This window comes from Aspergillus pseudodeflectus, assembly GCF_044049435.1.
Source record: "Aspergillus pseudodeflectus strain CBS 756.74 chromosome Unknown BJX68scaffold_42, whole genome shotgun sequence".
NCBI lineage: Eukaryota > Fungi > Ascomycota > Eurotiomycetes > Eurotiales > Aspergillaceae > Aspergillus > Aspergillus pseudodeflectus.
The window spans coordinates 56712-77017 of record NW_027263818.1 but is presented as its reverse complement, the minus strand read 5'-3'; the positions used below and the strand labels follow the sequence as shown (position 1 = coordinate 77017).

Sequence of the window (20306 nt, the reverse complement as noted above, 5' to 3'; positions counted from 1 at the left end):
ATCTCCTTCAATCAATCAATTACTGAGGACAACTGATATAAAGAAGAGTTCATTATTACTATAAAATGCCCAACAACTCCGCCGTCTATAATGCAATTCCAAACGGTCATCCAGGGTATATCAACAATGCAAAAGGCCAAATGCAACCACTTTTCGTTCTCCCTTCACTCGCATTTCACATCCACACATCGAGGTAGCGAGCGCTGATGAGAAACAAACAATAAAAATTATGTACCAGGTAATATATGGGTATAGTCATAGACAGCGACGGCCCGTCTATTTTTTGAAGGACTCGCGCGTGTTGACACGGTCGATATCGTAAGGGTTGCCCTCGTACAGCGACATGTGCGATCTGTGAGACGCGACCGACCGGGCCGAGGCCTTGCTTCTGATCTGTCGCATTGATGGGAGCTCTTCAACATTGGAATCAGCTTCAGAACTCACATCCTCATCACCAAGATCAGGAGCGGGTGCTTCGGTGCGGTCGAATTTTTCGAGGTCTTCTCCTTCTCCTTCCTTTTCGCGCTCCTCGGCTTCGGGCTCGGACCGCTGCGTAATCTGCTGCATCTTACGCATGAACGCCTCGGACTGGGCGGCATATTTGCAACGCAGACGGATCGGCTTGCCGTACTTGTAGAAGAGGAAGGGGAATGGAACACAGGCAAGAGCGAGGAACGCTGGAATCGAAGAAGCCCAGTGGATACCGAGGTCTTGATACATGTAAGAAGTAAAGAGAGGGAAGACGGCACCGAAAATCGAACGCAAAACCGAGTTGGCGGCGAGGACAGAGGCGGCAAAAATCGTGTAGGTATCGATAAGGTAACTCATGATGCTCAGGAACACGAGAACCATGCCGAAACCAAAAGGAACACCGGCAGCGATACAGGCCATCCAGTGAACAGAGGGGTAGTTGGTCCACGCGAACCAGAACAGACCAATGGGGATAGCAACACAGGCCACCATGCACGGAGGGAGGCGTGCCTCGGGAGGAGCAAACCCATCATGCGCGTCTTGGGCCCGCACGTACCTCTTGTTATCCCAGATGCTGTATGCAACGGCGAAGAGCATTCCAACCATAATGCCCAGGAAGGGAAGCGCGCCGATACCTTGGTTCCAGCCGCGGGTCCCTTGGAAAACGATGGGGTAGGCGGCGAAAAGCATGTACAGGGTTCCATAAACGATGGCCATGTACAGAGACAGCAAGAAGACGATGGGCTCGCGGAATAGTAGGATCCAGGGCCGAGAGAGAGCAGTCTTGAAAGCCTCACCAAGCGAAGTCCTACCCTGATCAATATCCATCTTGCTTCGGTATACTTTGCCAGAGAGCTTGGACAACTTTTCAGCGCGGCGACGCAGGAGAACAGGCGCATATGTCTCGGGAATGAAAAGCGATCCACCGATCCAAAGAGCACCAGAGAAAGCGCCCAAGAATCCCATCACCCATCTCCAACCAGCGTTCATACCGAGGAATCCACCAATAATGGGGCCGAGAACGGGACCTACAGGCGACGCAAGTCAGTCTTGGGTTGATCAATAAACGAACTCCGATGCAGCAAAAACGTACCTAGGAATGGAGCAGCAGCGAACAAGCTCATGGCAATACCTCTCTGCTTAGCAGCAAACATATCCGCAATCACACCACCCGCGTTGGTAAGGGGCGAGGAACCGAAAGCTCCGGCCCAGAAGCGAAGGATGATCAAGGTCCAGGAGTTCTTAGCACCTGCGCATCCACAGTTGAATGCCGTAAGCGCTAGGTAGGTGAAGAAGTAGATAATCTGACGACCAAACATCTCACTGAGGGGAGCCCAAAGCAGAGGTCCGATAGCGAAACCGAGAACAAAAAGAGAAACACCTAGAGTCGCAACCTCGCTGCCAATGCCAAACTCGGCTTCAATCTCTGCAACACCACCTGTATACGCGGACGACACCAGGGCAACTGCCAAGGTAGCAATGGCAGCGGCTCCTGTGATGAACCATTTCAGAGTCTGCGAGAAATCCTGGGGGTTTCGGGGATCATTGGGGATCCAGACGACAGCGTAGGGATCTTCTTCCGTGCCGGATCCAGCATATTTGTAGTCGAAAACTTCTTGCGTGACGACGCCCTGGTCAAAAACCAGGCGAAAGAATGGGATCTTGCGGCTTTCGGGTGCCTCTATCTTCGAGGCCCCGTTGAGGGTTCCATCGGCCATGGTGAGTGTTTCAATATCGCTCAGATCCGATGGCGTTTTCTGAGCTCGAGGAAAAAGGAGCCGAACGGTGGGGTATGAAAAGAGCTACCAGGGGCGTGGCGCGATATGCCTATACTAGGAGCTCTGGGGAGGGGGAAGGAATAACCGTCTTGGTAGTGAGGAGAACGATCGTATAGCCGAATGCAGTACAATGCACCAGCAAAATCCTCTTTATTTTCAGAATAAAGACAGCTATATATCTGAATAAGTAGACCGTCGCAGAACTACGAGGCAAGTCTGCCAGGAACCCCCTCCACCTTATATACAAACACCGAAACGACAGAAAAAATCCGGCCCCAGTCTTCTGACTTCATAATTATGGAACCAGAATCTTGACTCAAGTAGCCTCGGATCTCAGACGGTCTTAGGCAAGACCTAGCACGCTAGTTCGCCATAAGAGGGCCAAGCGCCCGACATCCAGCATTAAAACGGGCCTATGCACATTTTTCGACCATTATTCTCGGGATAACTGGCAAGATCGGGACCAACCGAGAGCCATGCTTGCGCTCGGAAACGAGAACCCATGGCGTCCTCTGGGTCAGCGCCACCTCCGTCGCGTCTTGATTTGTCCATAATGCATCCTTTATGCTCAGTTATTCCATAAATCCATGGGAGAGACGTCGAGAACGGACGTGAATTTTCTGTCGACGCCCCTGAGGTGGAGTTGTGTCATAGGATCGGCATCTGCTGTCACAACACCAGTTTCTACCAATGCGCTTCATAGCTTCCTATCTCCGAGAGTTCAGATTACCGTTGGATATGCAGATCCCAGAGCATTTGAGCTGATGAATCGGGACCGGATTTAACGGCTCATCATCATCAAAACCATGGCGGGAACTGTCAGGACTCAGGAGGGGTTTGATGGTGGGTGGCCGTTATGTCCGGCGTCGTTCACTCATCATCCCGCATTCGGCTCACACGGCATCTTTGTTGGTTGCACTCGGACTCGGTCGCCCTCGCGCCTCGTGGCTTATCAGTGACGGTCAGTCAGATATTCTCCAGCTTGCATTTCCGAGTCGATTAGTCGATGATTTTATACTGCATTCATTGCTGTCTATTCAGTCCGTCCAGTATCTACTCCAACCACACAGTCCTTGAAGTCATACTCGGATACGCCAGCAGGCAAAATCTCGGCAACCTCACACAAGCAATCCAGGATTCCAACGGCCGTACCCCTGGATCCCAAGGTTCTGTATATTACTGTACTACTGCACCAAAATAATCACCGATCGATCAACCAGCGCCATGCATAGATTGATAGTGGACCTACGGCAAAAAAAGACAGAAACTTAGCAGCATCGGCATCTCCGTCGCCCCACTATGCCGGACAGGAGAGGAGACATTCCGATTCTAGAACCATTTTATGCGGCAAATTTCTGAATCATTCAAGGAATAGTACACATTAATGTCGAGAACTTGGGCTGTGCCTCGGTAGTTGACAGATATCGATCTTTTTCTTGGGTGGCGAGTCTGGACAGCCATCTATTTCGATTAGCAGGCACTGACATCGCGCTGTATTGCATCCATCGTCTTTGGTGCCTAAGCGTATTAATAAGAGTGACCCGAAGGAGGCAGATGATCAGTTCGTGCTCAGATGCCTTGGCTTTCGGGCCCTTATGCTTCAATTCAGTGAACAAGAGCCTCATAGATGGAGCAGCCTTCGTCTAGTGCGCGTTGCATAAAATTCCTTTGTCCCCACCCATGACTGTATCAACTTCTTATAAGCATGTAGATACATCTCTACATCCTTCTTTTAAAGACTAAATCTTGCGTCGGGTCCTCCTCGTAAGCTGTAACCTGTCCGTGACTCATCATTATTACGAGGCTAGCTGGCGCTGACGATGCTATTTCCGCTGTATCTACTCCGTACCAGGCACGAAATCCTCGTTCAGCGCCCAGATGGAGATGCAGGCCCGCGTCTTTGAAGGATCGCAGACGAGGTCTGATCTGAGCCATCAGCATCGGTGAATTTTTATCTAGTAAGTAGCCAGCAACCGGAACGTAGAAACGGAATCATCGCGTCCAAGGATATTTGGGCGGATTCATCTGAAACTCTGCCAGGCATCAATATCACTACTCACAGTTCGTAGATTATCGGGCCAGGCGGCGCTGTGGTGCGAGGATGACAGGAACAAACTTGATTAAGCTCCAGAGTCCAATGTTTATCTTGAGGAACAATGAAGCTAGATGATGTGGGAATACTATACGGCATACACAGTACGGGTGCGATGGGCAATGCTGAGGCCGCGACGCGGTCAGGCTCGGGGATCGCGCCACGGTCGCGTCGTTTACTGATAGTACGAAGATATTATGATCCAGACTGTGATTGACTGTTCATAGGACACTGTATTCGCTCTATGCCATCCGGTGGCATTGACAAAGACACCGTTCGAGGATAGGAAATTCCTTTAATGTACATAGCATTCGAAAGCATCCATGATGATCCGTCCAGCCGCTGAATGGGCAGCCTACTATTTATCGATCGAGAAAAACACGAAACCCATTGCCGAACCCATTGATATTGGAAAAAGAAAACCCGTCATGTATCGCCAGTCGTGAAAAAAAAGAGAAACAAAACCCCATTATCGCCTTCCCAGAAGAACCAACCACGAAATCGAACTTAAGAGCGCTCACCACGGAGGCGGCGGGCAAGCTGGATGTCCTTGGACTGGATGGTGACACGCTTGGCGTGGATGGCGCAGAGGTTGGTGTCCTCGAAGAGGGAGACGAGGTAAGCCTCAACGGACTCCTGGAGAGCACCGATGGCGGAGGACTGGAAGCGGAGGTCGGACTTGAAATCCTGGGCGATCTCACGGACGAGACGCTGGAAGGGGAGCTTGCGGATCAGGAGCTCGGTGGACTTCTGGTAACGACGGATCTCACGGAGAGCGACGGTACCTGTTTAAGCATGTTAGAAACGAGGCAGTGAAGTAGGATCATCACAGTGTTACTTACCAGGCTTGTAACGGTGAGGCTTCTTGACACCTCCGGTGGAGGGGGCGGCCTTGCGAGCGGCCTTGGAAGCGAGCTGCTTACGGGGAGCCTTGCCACCAGTGGACTTACCTAGATTGGGAGTTAGCGTGATGTTATTCAGAGGCGCGTCGACAGCGACTCGGTCGCGTCACAAGAGAAAGGACAGCGATGTCAGGACTTACGGGCAGTCTGCTTGGTTCTAGCCATTGTAGATGATGAGGTTTGATGGATTTAGTTGAATTTGGGATGAAAAAGTGATGATGTCGATGGAAAGTCGATGGCTAAATTGGTTGTCGACTGAAAGGACAGATAGTTGGAAGAAAGATGGAGGGGGCGGGTGGGGGAAGGTATTTGTAGTAAGCGAGAAGCGGGTGGGTGATCTGGTGTTTGCCAGTCAAGTTGGGTGGCCTTAGCGCCGTTTCCTTTGATCAGAAAAAGTGTTCGGAAAGCAGCACACCATAAGCCGTGATTTCGCGGGCCCGTTTTTGCTGGGAAAATCAAAAGGGTTGCGGGACAGGGCGGTCAGTCCTGGCAGTTCGTCATTGCGCTAAGCGAGAGGAGGCCTAATGGTTCGGCCAATGGGAACCCAGGATCACGGATTTAGAATGCCTCGCTGCACCAACTGATCCCAACCTCAACGCTGGTATGTCGCTGGATCAGAAGAACTCTATAGTTTCTTCGCTATGTAGGAATTCACTTTTGTCGCTCTGAATGTTGATCACCGTCACGGCGCGTTGTCGCGTCGAGATCAAGCTCTTCCCCAGCGTAATCACTGGCGTCATGGTCACGTTACCGGGGCCGCGAGCCCGCTGCTCGGATCCTCCGCTCTGATTGGACGATCACGCTTTTCGCGAGTGATTCCAGTCCGCTCCCCACGCGCTTCGCCTGACTATACAAATATCTCTCGTCCCATGGAAGTCATCCGCTTCTCCCTATCCCATCAATCTCTCGACCACCATTCGACACCCAACTTATCTCCACATCTCCAACCTTAAGTTTATTCCTTTCAACACATTATCAACATGTCTGGACGTAAGTGACCTCCAGCTTCCTGATGGAATCGATCTTGAAGATCCTCGGACTGATGTGTTTCTTTGGACAGGCGGCAAAGGTGGCAAGGGTCTCGGAAAGGGTGGCGCCAAGCGTCACCGCAAGATCTTGCGCGACAACATCCAGGGTATCACCAAGCCCGCTATCCGTCGTCTTGCCCGCCGTGGTGGTGTCAAGCGTATCTCCGCCATGATCTACGAGGAGACCCGTGGTGTCCTTAAGACCTTCCTCGAGGGTGTCATCCGTGACGCCGTCACCTACACTGAACACGCCAAGCGCAAGACTGTCACTTCCCTCGATGTCGTCTACGCCCTCAAGCGTCAAGGACGTGAGTGTTTCTCTTCTGCAGCTTCTCTCCTGCCTATTCTAACCTTGATTGCTATCAGGTACCCTCTACGGTTTCGGTGGTTAAGCGTGTTCTTTCTTCATTGTTTTCGTTTCCACCATCCTGCGCGGTCGGCGCGTCAGTTGTCCTTCCGCAGCAGTGACGCGACGGTTTGCTTTTTCGGGTTGGTTCACGGTATGACTGGGACGTTGGGGTGTTCTTGATCTTTTATTACACAAGTGTCATGGGTCTCTGGGTTTTTCTTAACGTACTTTTTTATTTACTTTTCCAACGCGTCCACAACTCGTCTGCTGGTGGTCGTCTTTGATTTTCTGTATCATAACAGCCTTCATGCTTCGGCTGGTGCCATGGGCTAAATAGGATCGCGCGGCATGAGACGCGATCATGAATACAAATGATCAAAAATCAACTTCGTCCGAGTAGTTTTCTTTTTTTCACTCAGCTCTTGTGTTTTTGGCGCGTCGGGTCTTCCCTCGGTTTATGTCCGGCTGGCGCATCGTTGGTCGTGATACGCTCATACTTGCGGTTTATTTTACTATGAGTCTATATCGCAGTACCTGTGCTGTCCTATATCATTGATTGCGTGCTTGTGTATGTCTATGTTTACCTTTATGTCTGATGGCCTGTATTCTGTGGGCTGTGTTGTTTGTTTGCTCCTGTGGTTTGCTTTCGTGTCTTCAATGTGGCTTTATCCTTGATCTTCCAGTTTTTCGATTCTGGTCTCAATGAGCCTGTGATGTTGTTCTGTAAGAACCAGTCTACTTATAGGTCCGTCGTAACATTTGTCCTCTTGTCCAGATTCCTGCTATTTCACTGTTATGTCCTGGTATGCACGTCGTGGAGTGGATATCCGTCCGTAGTGGTAGATATGGGAGTGTGATGGGTATAGCATGATGATATATATAGTTCCTGCAGACAGTGAAGACGACATGTAGTACATGGGACACGGACCCAAGACGCGCATTAAATGGACGTATAACTCTCAATAACCATACTAATAGCCTACCTAGGACCTCTACAAACGAGACAACCCAACCATTGCGGACATAAACGCCACTTTTCATCATTCGATATCGAAGCCAGAGGAGAGCAAATCATGCCAAGACAAGCGGAATAGGAAATTTGCCACTGCGTTGCAAGTTACCGCCAAGACCCCAGACTAGGAATAGTCGACACCCTGCACTGATCGGCCCCAAGAGTCGCGAAACTGTCGCGCTGTCACGATGTTGCTGGAATGCATTCAACCGCATCCCTGACGGCAGATGGCTCCGCAGCAGTTGATAAATTTACGCGTCTGATATTCTGTACGTTTAATGTTGACCATGAAACTCGGCGAAACCACGCGAATGGCTACAAATGGCACGGCGACAATGCATTCGGGCGAAATGCGTGGAGGACCGGTGACTGACAACCGCAAAACCAACGCAAGCCCACCACCAGGTGGATAGGATAAGAGACGCGCTGGAAAAAGTCAGAATACCGGTGCCCAATGCCTAATTCCCTCACAGGGTGACACATCTCAGAAATATCGATAGAATGCACACACTTCACGGGATACATACAAGCCGCCAAAAAGCACAAATACACCAGAGACAGGCTATGAGTGGGCATGGCTGGATACGGTTCAATTGGGACAAGGAAATCTACACGTACTGGGACAACCGAAGAGACGACTGGACAGTCGGACCATATACAGGGAACATATATATGGGCGATTCCACAACACAACACACTACAACACAAAGAAAGGAATGCCCGAACCAGGTAGCAAATCATCGACCCGAACGCAAAAATGCGGCTAGCCAGCGGACCCAGGATATGCTTCGTCCATCAGCCCTACTACTATCTCCCCCCAACAGAAACTGGACAGGGCAGTCGTGATTACGTGGACCCATACCACGTATTTATAGGCCTGCTGGTTTCAGCCTTGAAGATTCCGCTTACAACAGTTTGGTGCTTTCCACGATGTCTCAATGAATACCACCGAAGGTCAGGTAAAGGCCATTTTAGCCTTCCGCAAGGGCTTCAAGAGCTGCAGGCCCAGCCGTTCCGTGAAAGACCACATGAAAGCTCCCATCTTCATCAGCAAGATTGAAACCCCTACTCCTGACCCTACGGTGGATAAGGCATTGCGCGACTGGCTTTGGAGTCTTTATAAAGGCAAGAGCGGGGGCTTGGAGAAGCTTGATCCTCCACTGCCCTCTGTTATCGACAAGGGTGAATAGATTGCCGTCGAGAACGAAGAAAAAGACTCAGACGCCCTGCAGCCCAGTGTTAATGACCACGAGGCCTTCAAGGCAATACAGACAAGCAGCACAAGTGATGAGACCCTTCTCTATCTATCGGGAAGGCGCATGTTGTAAGCAGCACGCATTATTATTTCAAACATCCTTACCCCAGGCGGGCGCCAATGGAATATCATGCAGTCGTGCTGACCCTCCTGGCGTGCGTCCATTGCACACTCAACTCTGCAAGCGCAGTGGGTCGCGGGTCTTTACCTTTCAGTACCGACTCGTTCCGCAGCATACCTTGCCAACTCTTCTCCTCGACGTCCTCGTTGCCTATTTTTTACCTCCTCTCCCCGCCTCCCGGGTTCTTCCATGAGCCCATAGACCCAGAGAAGCTGATTTTCGTCGGGGAATCGGGGCTGCAATCCTCCACCTTCACCTGCTCCAAGTCATTCAATCGCTGAACCGCTCCACGGGGCCAACACGTCGCTTTAATTGTCGAGACGTCCCGGCTGTAATGCCAAAAGGATGCGTATTCATCTCGCCCGGTTCCGGCCTCGCCTTATCCCTCCCATCCGTGAAGAAGTTCGAGTCATTCGAGTGGTTATCAGAGGGCGCACCCTGGCTTCAACCTGATTTCCCAGCAGACGGTATCTGGCCGTCCATTACACAAGGGACGACTTGCACTGTGATAATTCTGCTTTGTGCCATCCGCTCATCGACCCTTCGATCTGGACCGACTGGACGGGTATGTCGCCAATGTGGATTGCAGCAGGGGAGGAAACGTATGCGGATGGAATCGGGTTCTTGGTCAAGAATATCAAAGCTTCCGGAGTTCCTGTGACGTTTGTGCGGTATCAGACTATGCCACATATTTGGAATGTGGTGATGCCTTTCCTGCCACAGAGCCAACATGTGACGAAGCTGTGGGGCGAGGCCTGCAGGAGACTTGCCGAGAGCAGGACACAAACATCAGCAGCTTACTTTGTTACGCTGGGGGCGCTGAAGATGCTTCCAGCTGACTCTACGAATCTACTCGACCTACCGGACGATGAGTTATTGAGAAGCATGCAGGCAGCTAGGGATAGACTGGCGAAGAATGTTTGGAAGGGACCGGAGAGTAAGGATGCAAAGCTATGGACTCGAACTCTTCAGAGTACGGCTTATCATGTCTATGACACGCGGGCAATCCCCCAGCGTGTGAGGCATGTCTTGATAACGCCCTGCTTATTACGCGCCGCAGAGTTAGACTGCCCGAGCACACTTCATCATTTCTAGAGGTCTAACAGTTCAGTCCGTCAGATCCGCCTTCGTGCACTCCTTGCCATTCCACAGAAATAATATCAACACATTTATATCTGCCCAGACCAAGGTATCGTCTGTGCCCATGCGGACCAGTTTATGGTAAGAAGTCGCGAATGTGCATCCATTGATCTGGCCGTGTCAGAATCTTTAGCGATGCACTGTCATACCATGGGCATCATATGTGGCTGTTCAGCTGATCTAGATATCCATCACTCATTCCCTACCTCATGTCGTCACTAATTGCCATTCCTTCGAGATTACATTCATTCCTTCTCAAAGAGGATACGACTACGAGCTTGCGCCTGGAGGACAAAGGTCATTTGCTATTCTACTATTCCCAGACACTCAAGGAACGGGGAAGTATTTCAAAGGCGATGGGCATGGGAAGACGGAGGCGTGTCATAGATACATAAAGGAAGAATCTATAAGCTACCTAGGGTAGGTAAGAATGAGAAGGCTTTATAAGAGCACTGCTACCTGGGTGCTGATCTCATGAATAAAGAGCTAAGGTCCTGACAAGTAATCCTCACAAGGAGTAAAGCTCCGATGGCAATGAGGACTCGGTCCAGACTCAGCCTCGCGATTTCTCAGGGCTTTTCTGCGGTTGACATTGGTTTCGTTGCTCTGAGGCCATCAGACTCATAATTCCAGTAGTCTCAAAACATGTTCTTCGGTGATGGTCTTGTTGTCGTCCTGGTGAACGACCTTTTTATGCACACTAGGATCGAGCTCTAGTACATAATTTTATGCCGCTAATTCAAGTACTAGTAGCCAAGCCGCTAGGCAACCCCCTGAAGCTTGGTTTGTTGCGGCTTACGTGATTCCTGAGATGGAAGGAGCAAACAAGTTCCAAGTTAGACCTCAACACTCAACCTACAACAGAGCTTGGTCTACGGCTAAAATGCTTTATTCACAGCTCTTTAGAGCCTTAGGCTCGGTGCCTTTATACTAAACCATGCATTGGAACAACCGGCTCTAGGTCGCCTGAATCTTGGCGCAGCCCCCACATAGTCATGACTTCCAAGCTTCAGCTCCGCCATGAGTCTTTTCCCCCTGTTTCCTGAAGCCGCTGTTGTCAGCTCTATAATATTCTGGCTCTGCAAATATGGTCATGCAACCTCCAAAGAGACACAGAAAGTTCGCGAAGCGATCATCTACAGGATGTCGAACTTGCCGGTAAGGTCATTAATCAACCAGCGGATGAATGTGCTTAGACTGATTCGTGGAATAGCGCTCGCCATATAAAATGTGACGAAGCACCCGGTGCATGTAATAAATGCACATCCACTGGTCGAAAGTGCGATGGATATGACCTGGCTCGTTTGCCTGTCGCAAGGCTTGCGCTCGCCCTCTACCCCGACATCGCTCCCCGACTGGCCTGGTTGACAACGACGGACGAGAAACGCTGCTTTTCATATTTCATGCACTCCTCCATCCCGAGTTTATCGATGTTCTTCGACCAGCCGCTGTGGGAGAAAGTGGCCATGCAGATGAGCCACGTCGACCGTGCCGTCTACCATGCTGCCAACATGCTTGGCGCTTTGCACGAGGACTCGGAGCAGAACCAGATGCGTTTGTCGGGGGAAGATCTCAGCCATCCTCGACATAGGTTCGCGCTGGATCAGGCTTCTCGCGCCTATGAAATCCTTCACCGGCGCCAGGCTTCGAACGACCCCCAGCTTCGGGAGGTTATGCTGCTGTGCTGCTTGCTTTTCGTTCTCTCGGATCTGCTGATGGGACGATATGACAATGCCCTACAACACCTGAGAGGCGGCCTTCGCATTCTACAAGAGACACAGCAACAGCGGCAGCAACGGTGTATACCGGAGCTAGACGATGGTTTGATTTACATGTTTCAAAGGCTGGACACCGAATTTTCTCATTTTGGGCCAGGGGAGCCGTTTCTCTTTTCAGGCGGCGGACTAGAGGAGGATTGGCCTGAGACGGACGAGTTGCATACCCTAGATGATGTGCGTATGAGTGTGAGATGTGCATTAAACGTGGGAATACCTTTTCTCGCCAAAGCCTGGTTGCTCACCGGGACTGATATTGCAGCGGATTACGTTGAACTGCACCGCAAACAGGAGCGAATTCTCTCTGTCTACTATAAACTCCAAGCCCAGATACAAACGCTTTGCGACAAACCCCACTCTAGGTTCAGTTACAAGGAGCAACGAGGACTCGGCCTTTCAAAGCTGCAATGTTTGGGCCAGATCCTCGCTATCAAGACGTGCCTCATTGACGGGCCGTTGCCTTCCAGCTGGACTCCCGAATTTGCTGCCTTGCTATCGGCTCTTAGGGGTTTTCTCGCGGAGTTCTCGGAGCGTCCAACGATCACAATGGACTACGGTATCATACCGTGCCTGTATGTCGTGACCCGATGCCCAAACTACTTGATACGCCTGCAAGCAATCGAAATCTTGTTGAGTTGGCCGCATTGCGAAGCAGTTGTCAACTCTAACATGGTGGCTTCGATAGCCCTTGAAACCCTCAGGAAAGAAATGCAAGCTAGTGACCGGCTCGAGGTCTTGGGTGTTGACGACGAAGCCGCGAAAGCGTTGAACTCGTATCTTTCCAAGATCTTCGAGTCGACTCCGCATGCTGTGAATTGGCCCACTGTCCACGCTTCCAAGATACTCCCCCGTCAACACATACATGGACCAATTCAATACAAGATGCAGCTACCCAGTGACTGTAATTTGGTCTCAAATTCTATACTTTAAATGGAACCTTTGGCGGCTGCGTGGCCATCGACATTCTGCGACTTTACACGATTTCCCAACTGATGATGTATTGGCCTCTCCTGTTACAGGGTCGCCTCGAAGACAGCAACGGGATGTGTGTTCGACTGATCCTTCCAGACCTTAGCTACCTTGAAACCCGCCTTCTCAAGAAGAGTGACCCATTCCTTCTCAGTTCTTTCCAAGGCGGAGAAGATCTCCATCATATGGAAATCGAGCGTCGCGGCTAGTGGCGGCACATTGGCTCCCTCAGGGGTTGTGTGTTCATGAATAAGGAGGATAGAGTCCTCCGCCATCGCCTCACGAATGCAGGAAAGAGCCTCCAGGGCTTGCTTCTCCGGCCAGTCGTGCAATACCGTTCGTAAATAGTACGCTTTCGCACCCTTGATTGGCTGTGGCTTGAACATGTCATGGCCGATTGCAGTGATACCACCAGGGAGTGGCTCTTTGATGGCGCCAATGACTTGAGGGAGATCCTGAAGGATTAGCTGTCCCGTGAGCTTTGGGAACCTGTTTCTGAAAGCTTTGATGTCGTGGCCAACGCCGCCGCCAATGTCGACGAGCAAGGCTCTATCCGAGGGCTCAGATGTGTTCAGTTTCAGCTTCTCAGTAACTGGAAACATCTCAAACCAATTTTCTCCGCGGAACTGCTGACTTGTCGTCATGACCGCGTTGAAAGCCTTTTGAACTTCAGGATTCTTCTTGAGCCAATCAAAATAGTGTTCCTTGGTATTATATGCCAGTTGGAAAGGGGCATCGTAAGCATCCTCGGGGTTTTTATAACCCCTTTCTTCAAGGTACGCGAAGATCTTCGCACTTGCTTGCATACAGGCATGGCTAAAGAAACGAAATCAGTAAGCGTCGGGGTGGCAAAGGCTGAAAATGAAGCATTGTGCAACACCTACAAGTGCTTAATCATCTCTCCTGGCACAGACCCGGTTCCGAAGGCCATCGCCAACGGCAAAGGCTGATATGTTTCACCAGCAACTTCCTTGAAGATACGATGCGCGCAGAGGAAGCGCATGACACGCTCTACGGATCACAGGCGTCAGTGTTCCTGACTCTTGAGAGAATAGGAGAAGATCGATACATACTCAGAAGCTTTTCATCACCCTCAATCTTTGGAGAAAGCTCTTGCAGGGTCAAATGTGCACCCTCGGACTCGACGAAAGCGTCGAAGACCCCCATGCCTTGGGCAACCCGAATGATCACAAGTGAGTAGTGCTGTGCAACATTAGCATGACCATCCGTCTCAAAAAAGAGGTACATGGATTAGACGAAGACCAACGACATACCGAGAAACAAATACGTCGGATTGATACAGGAGGTGGCTCAAGCTCTGCTTGCAAGCGGTTAATTGCCTCGAGGAGCTGCATACGCTCAGCATCCTGGATCTTGTCTTGTGGTGGGAGGCTCGAAAGAGCAGATGTTATGGTCGCAGTGAGATCGGAAAGAGTGCTCGCCATGGCTGTACTTCGAATTGGAAAGGACAAATTGAATGTGATGGAGAGACGAAAGAAGACGAGGAAAACGGGCCTGTGCGATGCTCTTATACCCTGGCGGCAGACCATGAAAATAAGTCGGCCATGGCCATTCAAAAACCCGGACAATCTGGTCCGTCTCTTCCATGAGTCGCGCCAACGTTCTTAGATGCGGCTGACAGCGATCTCATGTAGCGCTAAGCCTCCGCTAACCTTTTAGCTTGACCAAGTACACGTTCGGACGAATCACAGACACACAATGTCCCTTCAGTGGAGCCTGCACTGCAGACAGGAGACGATCTGGCCTGCCATGTTTGACATCCAAAGACACTATGCAGTGCGCTAGAATTGAAGACGTTTCGAGTATGCACTTTCAGCCCTCCGGCAAACAATGTGACTGCTAATTAGTGCTGACAGAGTGAGATCGTATTGATATGAGCTCATCTAATGGCTCACGGAAACGGCACATATTCGTGACTGTTCTCAATTTAGCCATAGAACAATTTGCTCCCCACCAGAGTGAGGCATGGCGTTTTGTCTGTTGCAACTTGCATAGATATTGCGCTTTCTGACTGGGATCCTGGTAGTTAGAACTATATCTGCTCGCTCTCTACCGTCGGCAGCAGGCAATAGCTCAGTGGCCTTGTCCGTTTTTCGCGTCCATGCCCGAAGTACCTGAGAGGCGCGTTCCCACCGTTTGGATGATGTCCATGGCATTTCTCGACTCGTATCCTCAATCTAGGCTTACTGGGCTCTACAAGGCATTCACTCTTGTGAATCCTCTCACCACCTGCCGTACATTTCAATCCCTGAAAAGGGCATTCAGAAGAACATGTGCCGGCCTTGAAAACTAGGAGACCTAGGGTATTGAAGAGACGTACGACCGCGGGGCGTGTCTCTGAATGATTCCGCCGGCTACCACGTCCCAAGCCATGGTTGATCTGGATTTGAGTGCTCTGTCGACTTCGAGTTAAGCTACAATGACTAATGACCGGGAAACTGAGCCTACCGGGCTGGCTTGGGCGTCACAAGCACAGATTTAGGCTTCGCGCAAAGGGATATAATGACGATTACTTCAACCTTGAGGGCGCTTACTCTTTCCGGGCTTTGACAACGGATAAAGCATCCCGTGGCCAGGAACCAGCCGGTCGATGGCAGCCTCACCCAAGCTCAAATTTGAGTTCAACAGGAACCTAATGAAACGCTGCAGGAACCCGAACGGCGGGAAACTGCCACCCTAAATTTTGAGGCGAAGGAACAACACTTCATCCAGACTTCAGGCACGGCTTCTTCGTTGAACACCAGAACAAACTCAAACGAGGGTGCGTCGCGCTCAGAATCTGGTAACGTCGGCCGCCAAAGCCTGATGATAGAACAGCTGATACAGTCCTGTGATCTTGGATGTAAAACTCAATACAGGTTCATTGAGTATACTCCATAAACCCTGTGGATCTCGTGACACGGCTTCAAGGACGCTCGGGATATCGCGGGGGATCGAGGGCGTTGACGACCGGACGCCTGGATAGCACGCCAGATGCTTCGATTCGGGGACCAAGGATGAAGAATCTGCGTCTGTGTAGTGTATGCGCGGAAAGTAAGGAGTTGACTCACTTGGAAGCTTTGAAGGTGGTATGATCTAAGGTGGTTTGAGAACCTCAAGATCGTCCGACTCGCGAGGACGCAATTGACGGCCTCACATGTTGATCGCGTGCTGTTCGGACCGCACGAAACAAATGAAGCGCCTTCAGTTGAACTTGTGAGATGTGCTGCGGTCGAAGGAGCTGGATGCTCTTCGAGGCCATTGCCACGTGACGGTCCTATAAGGGAAGGAGCGGAGCGCCTGGGCAGGGCTGGGGACAGTCGCTCCTTCCTCGCTTGGCAGCGCTTAGTACTTACTACCCATATCACTACTCATGTAGAGAAACCCGGGCCATCGATATCTCAATGCCAATCCTGGGAAAAAGTCGAGCAGCCACCGTCACAGAGCCTAACCAAACTCCCAGCATAGGGTCACCAAGATCATCACGAGCCCGAAGCCACAACTCCCTTGGGTATCCAAGCACACCGAAACACCCAATCGAACCCCTACATGACCCCAATCTACTTTGGGGACATAAAGTACATACTATAACTACACAGCCACGGATCTGCAATTCTACAATCGACTCAATAGCACAGGATCCTTGATCGTCGACGCCTACAACGTAACTACTCCTCTGTACGACTCTGCACCCCGGTGGGTCTGCACCACAGGAGCTGGGTCCTGGTAGCAGGGGTGGGGTAATGGAGTCCGACCCTCCATTTTTGAGGTTGGGTTTCATACTAATCCTGACGTTTGATCGTCGTGTCTTTTACAATGCGTTTCAATGCATACGGGACCCCAGTCTTCGACGGGGGTAGTACTCGGAGTAGTGGGGGCGTTTATCATATCCATATTCTAGCTGGCATGGGGACTTTTGTTCCATTTTAACTAAAAGGTTTCACTCGCAGTCTAGTAACGTAGCGATTTGCAAAGCGGTTTTTCGGATGAATGATAATGACTTAATCATTCCAAATTCTGGAATACATCATAGAAGCTCAGAGAAGACAATTTAATCATGGTCACCAATTCGTAATGATCAAGTGCGTAGCATGTTGTTGTACAATTGCAAAGTACAGAAATAATGTACAGTCAACTCGAACCTTGTGCGCGCCTTCGAACCCAAGCTCTGCTGGTCCAATGCAACTGTATCAAAGCAAACACCGAATAATCATGCAAAGCATCATAGCATCGTACATATCAATATAGTACAGCGTAACCCGTGAAGAAACCAATCCCACCCATGTCTAAAGAAAACAATCTGCTTCTTTTGATGCAACGATTTTCCCCACCCATGCCGCAAAAAAAGCAAAATCTATGACCCAATCGTAAAAAAAAGAAAAAAGCAGAAGGCTGGCTTGCTTAACAATACAGAAGAATGACAATTAGAAGATGTAAAGGAGGACGGAAAGAGAAAGGAATGCGTCATTTCGAGCCGATGACAGTTGTGATAGTGATGCCCTTTTTGAGAACGGGGACGTCAGTCGGTGGTAGCCATGACATCATGAATGCGTTCTTGGGCTGCGTCGGCGCCCGCGCTCTAGCCCAGTTTGGAAGTCTCCGCGACGATCTGGTTTGGTAAGCAGACCCTTTCCACATTGGGCGGCGCCAATGACATCAGAGGCTGGCTCATCTCATGTCGAGTCATTAAAACCATTCGATGTGGAAACTCGAAGCAGCTCGTCTCATTCGTTGCTCCACAATTGGGAATTGCTCTGGCAAACTCAAGGGCCCTGTGCGAGAGAGCGCGAAGTCTAATCCCGGCCCCTGCGCCTCTGTTTGCCGGGCCAGTCAACTTCAGGGTGAACGACCCGCATGTGCCGAGTCAGAGCATCATTGCGGGAGAACGTCTTTTCCTCGGTGCACAGATGGCAGCGGACCTTCTGCTTACGGGCGTTGTGAATCGTATCCTCGTGCCGCGTCAAGTCGTATGGTCGAGAGAAGATAGACCCGCATGGCTTGCCTGTCTGAGGGTTGATCCTGTCGCACCTGTGGGGACCGGCCTGGGAGTTGCGTGATGTTCCATCGCGCCCAGGCTGGTGACCTCCAGGGGTGGTTTGACGGTGGGCTTCACGCTTGTGCTTTTGCAGCTTGCCCGGCGTCTCGAAGCGCTGAGTGCACCCGTGGTATGTGCAGGTGTAGGTGCCACCATCGGCGGAGGTGTCCTGAGGTCGGCTGATCGCGTTACCATGCTGAGGGATGGTCTTTGACAGAGAAGGAGAAGTTATGCCATTGGAGAAGACATCGCTTCCAGTAGACTCAAATCGTGGCAGCGAAGCGGGAAACTCTGGAGTTTGATGCAAAAGACTGCTTTGCTGCTGCGATGGTCTCCGACTCTGCTGCTGAGGCTGACTGAAGACAAACGGCTGAGAGGATGATGCTGGAGCCTGGCCGAGTTGCTGAGGGAACGATTCCATCGATGGGAAGCTGGGAGCTGGCTGGAATGTGTTGTCCTGTCGTAGCCCAAGAGTGTCACCGAGGTTGAAGTCTGACTGCTGTAGATATGGCAATGAATGATCTTCATTTTGATCGAAATCGTGCAGTACTGCATCCTTGGGCGATATCGTTTTCGGCTGCTCGACCTGCGTTTGTTGCATGCCAATTCCAGAGTGAGTGTTAGGCGCGCTTGTGACTGCAGGCTGTCCGAAGGCATCATGATCAAATTCTGCCGCAAGGGGGGAATTTTGTCTGAAAGGAGAACGGTCTCTGTGAATAGATCCTATGGGAGATCGGTTTCGCGCAGACAGATGGCCCTGGTTTGCGGCCTTGAGGCGGTCGCTTAGAGGGTTCTGATACGATGGCGCAAGGAGATTTTGCTGCTGATGGCCGGGTTGCTTCGGAGCCTGTTGCGCCTGCGCAGGATTGTATAGCTCGTCCTGGTAGACATCGGTGATGGTTCTGTTGAGCTTGGGAATCCCCAGGGGAAGTCCGTTTGAGCTGTTGTAGTCTGGAAGCGCATCAAGGCGTAAGTATTCATGCAACCATCGGTCATCAGCGGGTAATTGATTCTCACCATTGTGCACTGCCCTTGGAACCTCCTCGTCCTCGAAGCCTGTAAGAGGAGTGGCGGGCGAGTTGTGGCTCACAGTCGAAACCGAGGGTGCAAGCGAGTAATCGCTGTTGGCATGGTGTTGTGAGTGCTGCTGTTGCTGGTCCGCCATGAATAACCCAGACTGACTACCATCATGCGATGAGAATTCGTTCTTATGATATTGAGGGGTTAGGTACGACTGCTGCTGCAGTGGCGTGTGCACAGGCGTGGGCAGCGGCTTCGTAGGAGCACTGTAAGTAGCAGTGTGCTGCTGGACAGAGTTCCCCGGCGACCTCCCTGAAGACGAGCTTGGTGTCTGCAGATTGTGCAGATTGTGGTTCCAGGTGTGGTTGTTGGGGATGAATTGTTGCGTCAACATCGGCGAGTTATCAAAGACAAACTGTTGTGGCTGGTATTGGGAAGGCAAAAAGGAGTGCTGTTGAGGAGAGCCGGAGTAACCGTCAATTGAAGGGTTGTATGAAGAGGCAGGGGTCATCGAAGGAGCTTCAAAGCTGGAGCCGTCAAAGACGGCAGGAGAGTAGTCGGCAGCGACTGCCGTCGACCCAGGCAAGTGAGAGACGGACGAAGCTGGAGACGAAGGCACGGATGAGGGTGGCGAGACGAAGTTCAAGCCCTGGCGGTACTCGAAGGCGGATTGTAGCCGCGGTTGTTCGTGACTGAGGTACTGGAAAGGAATCTCTTGCGAGTAGTCGGTGAGAAACTGGTCGTCCTGTATGAAGACTGAGTCGGGGTAGTTGATAAAAGGAACTTGAGTTGTTGGTTCTGTGATGGCAGCTTTACGCGAAGACTGCATGAACATGATAAAGTAATGGACGTCAGGCGCTAGAGATGGGAGGATTCGCCACCCAAGTGGGAGAAGGAGGAGCTTATAAAGTATTGGGTTGGCACCAAAGGCCACCGGGCAGTGGTAGAGTTTGTTGCAACCAAGTATCGCGGAGGCGAGATCCGTTGGGCCGGCACTGAAGTCGCTTTGCGATTGGATTGTTCTGGAATAGTCTGGTCACTCAATAATCACGGATTGAGCGATAGGTTGATTTTAAATCGGATTTTGGTTTCTGAAGTTGTGTTTGGGTTAGAACCTGACTCACAAAACCATATGACGATGCCCGCTGTCAGAGTGATATGATGGTAGGAGTTGGTGGGGATTGGGTGTCATGGTTCGATAAGAGAGCGCCGCTGGACTCACCTGTAGGATTAGGTTCTTGGTTGATATTGTGGTTTGAAGTGTAGCTGAATGTTGTCTGAGGCGAAATATGAGTATCGACAACCGGCCGGGGATCGAGCATAATTAATAGTGCCAGGTGAAGCCTGATGAGGTCACAG

General features: G+C 51.0%; 8 protein-coding genes across 8 annotated transcripts; 3 read left to right on the top strand and 5 right to left on the bottom strand.

Moving 5' to 3' along the window:
* Positions 1-33: 33 nt before the first annotated feature.
* BJX68DRAFT_243171 (MFS transporter) lies at positions 34-2444 on the bottom strand. The gene is made up of 2 exons (XM_071041115.1): positions 1565-2444; positions 34-1499 (listed from the first exon to the last, which is right to left on the bottom strand). Exons 1-2 carry the CDS (start codon positions 2187-2189, stop codon positions 277-279), a joined length of 1848 nt encoding a protein of 615 aa, XP_070895989.1. The 5' UTR covers positions 2190-2444; the 3' UTR covers positions 34-276.
* A 2404-nt stretch (positions 2445-4848) lies between these two features.
* Positions 4849-5408, bottom strand: hhtA (histone H3; the record flags this gene model as incomplete). The annotated part of the gene is made up of 3 exons (XM_071046423.1): positions 4849-5126; positions 5184-5291; positions 5384-5408. The coding sequence occupies 3 exons, from the start codon at positions 5406-5408 to the stop codon at positions 4849-4851; spliced, it is 411 nt and encodes a 136-aa protein (XP_070895988.1).
* A 656-nt stretch (positions 5409-6064) lies between these two features.
* Positions 6065-7384, top strand: BJX68DRAFT_243164 (histone H4). Its single transcript, XM_071041114.1, has 3 exons — positions 6065-6233; positions 6304-6579; positions 6638-7384. Exons 1-3 carry the CDS (start codon positions 6224-6226, stop codon positions 6661-6663), a joined length of 312 nt encoding a protein of 103 aa, XP_070895987.1. The 5' UTR covers positions 6065-6223; the 3' UTR covers positions 6664-7384.
* A 450-nt stretch (positions 7385-7834) lies between these two features.
* Positions 7835-8472, bottom strand: BJX68DRAFT_149665 (uncharacterized protein). The gene has a single exon (XM_071036647.1). It carries the CDS (start codon positions 8371-8373, stop codon positions 7948-7950), a length of 426 nt encoding a protein of 141 aa, XP_070895986.1. The 5' UTR covers positions 8374-8472; the 3' UTR covers positions 7835-7947.
* A 98-nt stretch (positions 8473-8570) lies between these two features.
* BJX68DRAFT_257170 (uncharacterized protein) lies at positions 8571-10103 on the top strand (the record flags this gene model as incomplete). The annotated part of the gene is made up of 6 exons (XM_071043296.1): positions 8571-8814; positions 8854-8956; positions 9024-9101; positions 9210-9428; positions 9500-9945; positions 10069-10103. 6 exons carry the CDS (start codon positions 8571-8573, stop codon positions 10101-10103), a joined length of 1125 nt encoding a protein of 374 aa, XP_070895985.1.
* Positions 10104-11002: 899 nt separating this feature from the next.
* BJX68DRAFT_149575 (Zn(II)2Cys6 transcription factor) lies at positions 11003-12895 on the top strand. The gene is made up of 2 exons (XM_071036646.1): positions 11003-11306; positions 11362-12895. The coding sequence occupies exons 1-2, from the start codon at positions 11236-11238 to the stop codon at positions 12851-12853; spliced, it is 1563 nt and encodes a 520-aa protein (XP_070895984.1). The 5' UTR covers positions 11003-11235; the 3' UTR covers positions 12854-12895.
* A 41-nt stretch (positions 12896-12936) lies between these two features.
* Positions 12937-14337, bottom strand: BJX68DRAFT_257168 (S-adenosyl-L-methionine-dependent methyltransferase; the record flags this gene model as incomplete). The annotated part of the gene is made up of 4 exons (XM_071043295.1): positions 12937-13708; positions 13777-13903; positions 13966-14095; positions 14167-14337. The coding sequence occupies 4 exons, from the start codon at positions 14335-14337 to the stop codon at positions 12937-12939; spliced, it is 1200 nt and encodes a 399-aa protein (XP_070895983.1).
* A 3348-nt stretch (positions 14338-17685) lies between these two features.
* Positions 17686-19782, bottom strand: BJX68DRAFT_269732 (stress-regulated transcription factor RPN4; the record flags this gene model as incomplete). Its single annotated transcript, XM_071046422.1, has 1 exon — positions 17686-19782. The coding sequence occupies one exon, from the start codon at positions 19780-19782 to the stop codon at positions 17686-17688; it is 2097 nt and encodes a 698-aa protein (XP_070895982.1).
* Between the last annotated feature and the right edge of the window lie 524 nt (positions 19783-20306).